The sequence below is a fragment of the Haliaeetus leucocephalus genome, unplaced genomic scaffold (assembly GCF_000737465.1).
Source record: "Haliaeetus leucocephalus isolate CR32 unplaced genomic scaffold, Haliaeetus_leucocephalus-4.0 Scaffold668, whole genome shotgun sequence".
Classification (NCBI taxonomy): Eukaryota; Metazoa; Chordata; class Aves; order Accipitriformes; family Accipitridae; genus Haliaeetus; species Haliaeetus leucocephalus.
The window spans coordinates 961,202-971,352 of record NW_010973104.1 but is presented as its reverse complement, the minus strand read 5'-3'; the positions used below and the strand labels follow the sequence as shown (position 1 = coordinate 971,352).

General features: G+C 42.1%; 1 protein-coding gene across 1 annotated transcript in view; it reads right to left on the bottom strand.

The window, feature by feature from the left end:
• PSMD7 (proteasome (prosome, macropain) 26S subunit, non-ATPase, 7) overlaps window positions 1-10,097 on the bottom strand; it is a 160,683-nt gene extending 150,586 nt beyond the window's left edge. The window contains exons 1-3 of the mRNA XM_010579686.1: window positions 10,086-10,097; window positions 3,026-3,247; window positions 64-228 (exon numbers count right to left, since the gene is read on the bottom strand). Of these exons, the coding sequence (XP_010577988.1) occupies window positions 64-228; window positions 3,026-3,247; window positions 10,086-10,097 (399 nt within the window). The remainder of the gene's footprint in view (window positions 1-63; window positions 229-3,025; window positions 3,248-10,085) is intronic.
• Window positions 10,098-10,151: the final 54 nt, after the last annotated feature.

Here is a 10,151-nt window from a genome sequence, read left to right as displayed (position 1 = left end):
GGACGCCGCACCCCCAGCCGCGGTTAGTACCCACGTGAAGGGAAAGCACGAGCGGCGTTGTACCTCTCGGGACAAGCCCGACGCGACGGCGGCGTCTCGGCCACCGTTTCGGAGGCAGCCCGGGTGCGTCGGGCCCCGGCCGTCGCCCACCGGCACCTGCGCCGCGTGCTCCCCGTGCACCTGAAGCACGGCGCACGCGCGTGCACGGCTGCCCCGCGCCTCGCTCCTCTGTGCCAATAAAGAAGAAAGGCAGGGATGAGGATTGTTGCTATTGATCTGCCCAAGGGGATCATTAGGCATCAGTATCAATCTACAAATCAGTGGGCCTGTGTTACTTGCTTGGGCAGTCATTGCCAATTTGTTCCTATTAGATGGCCGAGCCCGGAGGTGTTTGATGAGCAGATTGGGTCTTTATCTCGGCGCTGGAGAGCAGGCAGGCTCGCGGGGAGACACTGGAGCTTTACAGGATTTCTGGTGTTTGTTTGTTTTCTTTTGCTGAAATCCGGCTGCCTTTTTACTGCTCTGTAAAGAATTTTGTGCGGGCCGAATATGCTTTTGCTTTATATATGGTTTTTCATACCATCCTATTAAACATATTGAGAGTTAAGGAGAAAGTATTTTAGAATAATCCCCTCTCTTTTATTCGGTATGTTTACCAGCAGCACTCCCTATAAAAATACATATTCATGCCAGATTCTTTTGTTATCCTTTCCAGGTCAGACCGAACATTAGGAACGCAAACAATTTTTCTTTTGCTATCCCAGTGCCCCTTCCTTGGGATTTATTTAGTTGCTGCTGGTGAGGTGACCGTTCTTGCAGTATTTTCCCCTGTGATTTAATTAAACAAGCCAAAAATTAAAGCTTGCAGACCATATTTTATTTGAAAGCGTTACCTACATTTTTGTTCTGAAACGGTAGCCCCAGCTTTTTTTGCAGATACCCACTGGCTAGCAGTCCTGTTCTGAGGGTGGCTGTACTGCCTGTCTGAGAACAGTCTGTCTCATCTGCATATTTACTTATTTTGTATTTTTTAATGCTATGCAAAACGAAACAGCAACAAAATTGTACCATAACAGGAGGACGTAAATTAATGGCAAAAGACGGATTAAAACAGTTCATACGAATGATCTGATCTGACATCAATGCCTTGTTATTTAATGCAAACCTTGATTTTCAACTGTTTCGTCTCACTCCTGACACAAGCATCGTGCAGTTTAAACATCTGTCCAGCCGTTAAAGACCCTATTGATGCTTGGTTATTGGATTTCTAATTTTCAGGTTTTGTCAGTGGGTTTAACAGACTATATGAGTGTTTATAATTTCTAATGAGTTTAGTCTGTAATTTGCGTCCATTACCTGTGACTGTCAAATCACTTTCCCAGTACTCGGTCTGTAAAAATTCAAAATAAAGAAATGCGGATTTCTAAATAACCTAAAATATTTGTCATATCTTTTATATACAAATGTATGTGCAGTAAACAGAACTATACATTCTTATTCTGTTTGAAGATCAAGACTGATTTTAATCCCGCATATCTGCTGCAATCACAATATATTACCCAAACCCAAGTTTCTTTGAGGACTTTTTGGATATATGTCATTATTTCAATGGAGATAAAATAGTGTATGTTTTAGGATACTGCAAGGCTGATTATTGCTGCCTGATTAGTATTTGATCAAATTCTATCTTTTTTTTTTTTTTTGTCCCTGAGACAATTCAGCTCCTCCACACGCAGAGGCGAATTCGCCTCATTCTGTCTGACAAGTGTTTTGTTGTGGAGCGGTCGATCATATCTGTGTAAACATGCATCTGCTGGTGGATAGGGTTGGAAGCAGAACACTTTTAATTTATCATAAACTTCATATAACTCATTAGCTTTCATCTTTACATTGCATGTATAGAAATGAATTTGGAGTGTACTCAGAGAGAGGCTTTTTTCTGAGGAGTTTGCTGTACAAATATTTATGGACCTTTTGCTTTGTAGTACAGATTCCAGTGGAAATAGCTATCATGCGATTAACAGCAGATTGCAACTTAAGGAAGAGGTTGCCAAAAGCTATTGTTTATTTAGTCGCGTGGCATTTTGTATTGAAATTTCTTTTGCTACTATTTGTAAAAATTCACGACTCTCTTGGGAGGAGAAATCAGGATTTTTTTCCTATACTCCGGAAAAAAAAAAGGGGGGGGGGAAAAGCCCCCTTGAAAATTAGATATAAGTATGTTTGTAGGTATGAGCATAACTTTGTAATCACGGCATATTCTGCGTATTTTCAGTGAAGAAGGCTTCTTGTTGCCCGTTCAGAAAAACACACATATGGAGATTTTATTGTGGTTTTTGTTTTAAAGATAATAATTTGTCTCTGAGTTCCAGTTGTTTATGTTTCTGTCTATATCTCTTTCCTCTCCCCTGTTTTATTTAGTAAGGTTTCATCTGTGAAATTTCTCCATGAAACAATTGATACATTCTCAGCACGCTGCGGCGAGGGAAAAAAAGCCCTTAGATTAATGGTCAGTGTCTCATACACACAAATTTGTGTTACGATACTACCGAGAAGCTGCGAATTACTGACAAGATCTAGAATAATTCCTAATGCTGTCGAAGGCTTCATTTTCTCCTCCGCATGATGGATGAGGCATAAGAAGTGCTTTCTGAGATCGTTAATGTGCATCATTCTGTTAAGTGTTATTAAAGTCCGTCTGTCTTAGGCAGCAGAAACAATATCTTATCCCTTATTTTGCCTCTCTCTTCGCTAAACTGTAACTGCAGCCCCTGTCTTTTACTAATGTGGCCTTTTGTTGGTGCTCTTCTTTTAATGGCTAGTTTATACCACGGCATTTAGGTGGGGTTTAGGATTGTATTTTTCCTTTTAGGCAAAATATTGGCTTGTGGCATGGGAAGGAACACCCAATTTCAAGATTATACTCTCTGTAACCTGTAGATAATAACAAAGCCGCGGAGGATCCATACCGAGCGTTACACTGAAGCTTAGAAAATAGGATTGAACTTTTCTTCGGAGGCTGTGCCTGCGAGAAGGAGCCGGTCTGGCCGCGCAGCCCTGTCCGCTGCGGCTGAGCCGAGCGGGCTGCCTTCGCCCGGCGCCTTCTCCGCCGGATCCCGCTCCGGGGAGTGACGCCGGGGGTGTGAAATAACACCTGGGAGCGCACGCGGCCACTCGTCTTCCGCCCGATTAATTGTTCAAAAATCCGGGAATCGCTGTCCGAATCGAGAGCAAGCGTGATGTCTGGCTGGGAGGGAAGTTAGGACAGAGACGGTGTTACAGGCGACCGAAACTTGTTCTCTTTGGGCAGCAGGAGCTGCCCCGTGCCCTGGTCCTCCGGGCATCGCGCCGTTCCCTGGAGCACTGCCCGCCCCGGGCCCGGGGGGTAGGCCAGGTACAGATTGCAGATGGATCATATTAAAGCAAAAGTACTTCTAACCAAACAGAAGAATTCACTTTAAAGGTTTTTAACCTTTCTTAAGAGCCAATTTTTCCTTAAGCCCTGTGATAATAAAATACAATATAATTTATAGAGCGCTTTCCATGGGTATGCATTCCTCTTCTTTTTCTTCCCTTTTTTTTTTTTTTTTGTACAGTCAGATAAAACATATCCAACAACTGGGATGATAATCAAGAAAAAACAAAAAGCAACTGATCATAAAGCCATTTAGAAATGTAACATTCCTTTTAAAAGAGACTCAGACATACTTGGAAAGCCTCACTTATATACTTTTAATAGAATTATAGAAGTGTGATGCACAGCTGGTAAAAGCTCAGTCATCCACAGCACAGCTAGTTTTTGAGTATTTAATTTTATATTTGAATAATTCTCCAGATCAGGCTATAATCATGAATGTCATATAAAAAGATTTTTTTCATAAATTACATTATTTCACAGATGTGCAAATACTTCTGTGAAAAAAATTACATTGATCAGTTTTTAATACCCCCCTGTCTCACCCTTCAGTCAAAAGAAAAAATAGCTTTTTTCCCATCTTTGTCTTCAGAAAGGTGCTAGATTGTAAACATCTGAAGGAAATGAAAGGGGGTTGGCCAGTCCACCCCAAATTCTTTCCAGATTTTCATTCCTTTCACCAGCAGCCTTCTGTTCTTAGAGGAGAGGGAGGAACAGCAGAAGAAAGAGAGAGAGAGAAGATGTCTCTGTTTCTTATTAAAATTTAAAGTGAAAAGCAGTGCTGCATTTTGCTAATTTTCAATCTGCTAATTCGGAAGGCGTTTAGCAGGGAGAAGCGGCGCCGTGGGGAAGCGGGGTTCGGCAGCGGGCGTTGGGCGGTTTTGCACGATAAACCCTTGCAGGCAATTGAGAGCCGCCTCGGAGGGGAAGGCAGCAAGGCACAGCCACCCCCGTCCTGACGTTGCTTGGCTTCCGAAAGAAGAGCTCGCGCTAACCGCACTTCTTTTAAATCAGAAGTTTGTAAACCGGTGTTTATTTTTCTAATAACGAAGCGACTCTTTGAGCAAGGGTAAACTTCGCAGCAGGGCCCGTGCTCTGCCCGGCCGCTGCTTAGGTTGCACCTCGTTGCCCCGCCACCGCCGAGGGATGCCCGCGGGCCAAGAGCCCGGCGGGGGCTGGGGCCGGGGTCCCCTCCCCGGGCGCTGCCGCAGCCCCCCGGGGCCGGCTGGGGAGCAGGTGCCTGGCACCGGCGCTGCCCTTCCATTCCAACGGCTGAGCGCCGTGCTCCTGGTCCGGTCGAAAGGTTTAATTGAGGCACAGGTAATTACGCAAAGCGTATTGCTACGTGCAGAGGATCTGATTCTATTGTATGTTGTCGTGAATGGAAAAGTTTGTCCTAACGTTTAATTCGGGGATGACAATTAAGATAAATGCCTATTTCCAAGCCCTCTCATCCCAAATACTATTAAGTTACACTTTTAAGTGAAAGGAAGGCTAAAAATAACTTTATAAAAAGTAAAACAAGGTGTCGCACCCCGACTGTTTGCTCTTAAATCATAGTTGCCTGCTTGTTTTTCAGGAAATTTAAGTACCAGATGCACTTGGAGAAAGCAAGCTAAACATCAGAGTTTATTTTCAATATGCAAGTGGTATAAAAATATGCAAACGCTGATCACAGCGCTATGGAAACTACTCCACAAAAATGTGGAACGAAAGCTGTTACTGTAAGTGTGGTTCATGTATTGTAACAGCTGTGACAGCCCGGTGCAGCTCAACACTTGTTCAATTATAAGAAAACATTCAAAAGGAAACTTGATTTAAATAAGATTTGTAATAATCTTTCACATTTACAAAATAAACCAGTGACAAACGCTGTCCTCCCGCATGGTTCGCCCAGATTTGGCCTTGGCGTTGGCTCGGGCGACGGATGCGTTTCTCCCCCCTCTTGCCAGATCCAAAAGCATTTTTCAGGGCTTGTGTTACAGTTATTTGCAGATTATTTTAGGTCTGTGTTCTTTTATATCCACTTAGCAACTTGCAAGGAATATTTCAGGAGCAGACCATACTTGACATGCATCCTTTTTGGGGAGCAGGAGGAATGGGTGTGGTGGATTTAAAAGCGATTATATGTTTATGACAGATGGTTTTCAGTTTATGCAAGAAAGCCCATATAGACACTAGCGCAGAGACAACCGTTCGTGGAATTTGGACACGTATCATTAGGCTCTTTCTGTTAATCAAATGCAAGAAATATAGTAAATTTATTTTTATACGTGACCTGTGGAACAAATATGGCCAACAGGTATTAAACATAATAGGTCTTAAAAGGAACAATTATATTTTCTGTTTAACTTTTCTGATTTGTTACAAATTGTATCGATTTTCAAGGTTTTAAGAATACTAACGATTAAAATCATCCTACCGCATAAATTTTAGTTATTTACTATAGTTTGTAAGTATCATGCAATGACCTTTTTCTGGCTTCATAAAATCAGTGACTTAATATAATTTGGGATCTGAGAGTGTAAGTTCTTCGATTCATTTATCATTTTATGCTGAAATTTGTTTAGTCTAGATAGAAGTCCTACTCTACTTTTCCTACTAGCCATATATGCTTTGTACATTGGAAACTCAAAGACCTTTCTGTCTTTTCTTTTTCTTTTATGCTTGACCAAAAATAGTCATTATAGACTTCTTCATAAAACCCCAGACTTTATAAATAAAGGCTGTTGACTGACTCTGATGGGAGTTCCATGCACAGAACGAAAACAGCGTATGGCCCATATTACTAATTTTTCAGGATTGCAAAGTGTGTTAATGTGTAATACCTGTTGAATTAGTGGTAGGTTTTAACTGTATCCCAGGCAACTCCTTTATGAATGTAATTAAATACATAGTTTTAATAGCTTCAAGGGGAATTAAGTTCTGAATTGTTATATAAAGAATGTTTATAAATATATATAGATAGATTATATAAATAGCTGAAAGCAGAAGCCTATACAATAATTTATTTTAAAAATTCTTCTGTAGTCAGTATGAGTGATTTCAAATGGGATCCGAGAATCTCCAAGCTGAAGCTCTCATCTTCTAAGGAATTTCAGTTACCTGGAATAAAATGTTGCCTTAGAAATTATTGACGTAATAGTCCCCTTGGGAACCCCATAGCAGTCAAAGCGAAATCCAACAATAAATCCAGGGGCCACCTGGATAACTACCATTAAAGGCTTTTTTTCAGTGGAAAAAACTCTTTAAAAGCTTAATTCTTCCTAAATGTAAAGTTCAGTGATCATGTTTCTGTATAACTTTCATAGTTAGGTGTTTTACTTTACTTTGTTTAAACAACTTTTCAAAGCATCTTTGACAGTGAAAATAATACCCTGTTTTTCTCCTTGATGCCATGGCTAACTTACCCCTATGTAAGCAAACCCTTCGGAGCCGAGTCGATGCAGGTTTTTGAGCATAGCTAACCTCGGCAGTGCTAATAACTCAAATCAGTTTGCAATGACTATTGGAACCAAACGGCATGAGAACAGATAAAGAACTGTGCTTTGCATTTGTTAAATCGTTATAAATCAAACCTTGCTCAGGTGCTAATCCCGCGCAGCGCCCGTGGCACAGAGACCCCCTCCCCATTGGCGTCCTCCCCGGGAAGGGCGTCTGTGTCTTGGCCTCTGCCGAAACCCGGGGCAGATCGGTCGGTGCGACTGTGACCGAGCTGTGCGCCTCACGCAGAAATCCCATTGAGGGCAATTGAATTTTGAGCAGAAAGGGGAGGTAGAATGTGCCTGAAAAAATTGAAAAGAGCAAAACTGATAGACTTAACAGCTGGTAGACTTTGGCACCGGGGGGCTGGTAAAAGGTTCGACCACTTAGAACTGTTATTTTCCTTGCTTGCTGCTGTAAATCAGGATTAATTTCATTGAACTCAGATGTATTGAAATGGGTTAAACAACGTAAGAACTGGACCCCAAAACGTGGCATTTCTGGTCAGATTGTTTAATGACACCTGCAGATAACAGAGAAGGAACCAGATGGCTCTCGACGGAAGGTCCTCACCAGCCGGCCGGCTCAGCTCCGGTGAGGACAGGCACCGAGTGCCACCAGGCTCCTGCAAAATTCTGGGTTTCCGTGTTTGAAATTCTATTGAAGCCCTGCTTAAGCCCAAGACCACTGACCTGATCATTAGGGATTATTTACATATGCTTTTTTTCCATTAAAAAACAAAAAGACCTTCTGTGACCATCACAGTCCCTAATGTATACAAGTAGACCAGCAAAACAGCTCAGCTTTGAAAGGCTAATGTGGAAGTATCAGGGAATTTCCATGTCCATGTGACAAACTGAACAGTTTCCAGAGTGTTCCCCTGCTCCGCAGCTCATCCATTATGGGAATGAGATGTGAAAATAGTTTCTTGTTTCTTTGAAATATCAGCAGACCCCACAAGCAGTGTTACTTTAAAAATGCCGGAGGTAGTTCATATAGATTTATTCTTAATGAGTGAATATGTGTGGTCTGGCTCAATTACAGAAATAAACCCCTGTATTTAAGGTGTGTGTGTATGTTGAAATAAAGGTACGTGATTACATACCGTGGTGTGGTACCAGGGCTGAGGTGTCAGGAAGGCAGTGATGGGTCAGTTGAGGTTTGCATTTTCATTTTCTTCAAGCATATATATGAAAACCATTTGAAACCATTATTTTATGCGTGCTGTTAGTTTATGTGATTACATGTTTCTAAGTATGTTTTTATTCTTTCCTTATTATCTCCCACTTTTCCTTTGACCTTTCATTCTATCTCAGGTTAAGTCACCGTGTCAGCTCTTTGGGGCAGGATGGCTTTCTGTTTGCTTGAGCAGCGCCCAGACGTCACCAGTGGTTTGCATTATAACGCATACGTGCAGATGTACATACGTATATCTATGTACACATAAAAATAACAGATTGCGGTGACTCTGGTTTCTCTAGAATTCTACGCTGCATTTTGTACTGTATCAAAAAGGCACCATCTGGCTTTCAATTGAAAATATTAAGGAAGAAACAATAATCCCACATGCCAGTGGAAATTTTATCACAATTTAATTCATTATCGAATTTTTTAAAAGGAAGAAGGGGACGAGAATAAAGTGTGTTATTCTTAATTGTCTTTTATGATTAGTTAACATTAGCAATCTACTATGATCTCCACCTCCATGTCCAGTAAAAAGGATACTGTAGACCACATTAAAAAAAAACCAAAACACTTTTGATTTTTATTGAAGTATCTAAAAAAATAAGATTCAATTTCAGTGTGTATTTACATATGGTCATTTTACAGATTTCCTGGTGCGGTGGTTGGAAGACAAACCTCTTTGCTGGTGTTCAGGATTTCACCAAATTTACCATATTTTGAGTTATACATAATAGAGATTTTTAAGTAGTTTTACAGGGACGCAATACTTACTTTTTTCTATAGGCTTCAATTTTAAACAGTCTCTGTTTTTCACATATAATGAAAGTATCATTTATAATTATAAACAGTCCAAACCAGTTATTTATACTGGTTTTTATCTTGAAATGAGGTTTGTTGTGTCTTTTGGGTTTGGTTTATTTACCTTATTGTTCCCTTATCACCCAGAGCCTTTTTTGCAATTGCATTTAAAATGGCAATTTTTTACTTTGAGTGTAATTCTGTTGTTTAGACAAGAGGTTTTTTCATGCAAGTATATAAAGAACTTGCTTTGATGTTCCCCCCAAAGCAGTTTAATGCAGTAATACATGCAATCAAACGTAGGAGCCATCACTGATATGGGGGAGATGTTTTGTCTACAAAGACCTGGGATGAAAATGTATCCTGATAGCAATCCTATTTGCACTGAAAAAGCAGGACTCTCGTTAAAAACCTGGCTCCAGTGAACTTACCTACAGGGACAGAAATGCATCCTCAGTATTGCCTGACCTTCGAGCCTTTGGCTTTTGCCACCCCAGTAGTGCGGCCGTCATAGGACAGCAGGGCTCATCCAGGACAGTGAAGATTCCCAAATTTTCTGTTCCTGTGTTTGGGATGGGAACAAGTAGGCATCTGCATTCCCTAAAACAAGCAGTGAAAGTTTGGCATTGTGGATCTAGGTTGAAACTATTTCAGAAGCAATTTATCTTTACAGGCCATCACTTCTCAGCAAGTTTGTGTGTGTTTTTGAGGAGAAAGCAGGTTTGCTGCACAAGAAATGTAACTGTTGAGTATGGGATGTGCTGGGTATGATGGGGGCCACATCCCAGCTCCGGGATAATGCACAGAATACCGTGTGGGATAATGAGAGCAGAAGCCAGTTTCTGTTCCGTCTCTGACTTGCTGCCTTCCACCTCCCCCTGCCCTGCAAAGCAAAGCCTCTTGCAGCTGCTTGACTCGCTTTTACCTGCTGGGCCGTGCTGGTGTCAAGGGACCATCAGTGCTGCAGACGCAGATGGGGCAGCCCAGGAAGCCCAACTCCAGTCCTGTCTCGCCCATCTCTAGCCCAGCCTAGCCCACCTCTAGCTCCATCTAGCCCATCTCTAGCCCAGGGAGCCCACCTCCAGCTCCATCTAGCCCACCTCTAGCTCCATCTAGCCCATCTCTAGCCCAGGGAGCCCACCTCCAGCCCAGCCTAGCCCACCTCCAGCTCTGTCTAGCCCATCTCTAGCCCAGCCTAGCCCACCTCCAGCTCCATCTAGCCCATCTCTAGCCCAGGGAGCCCACCTCCAGCTCCATCTAGCCCATCTCA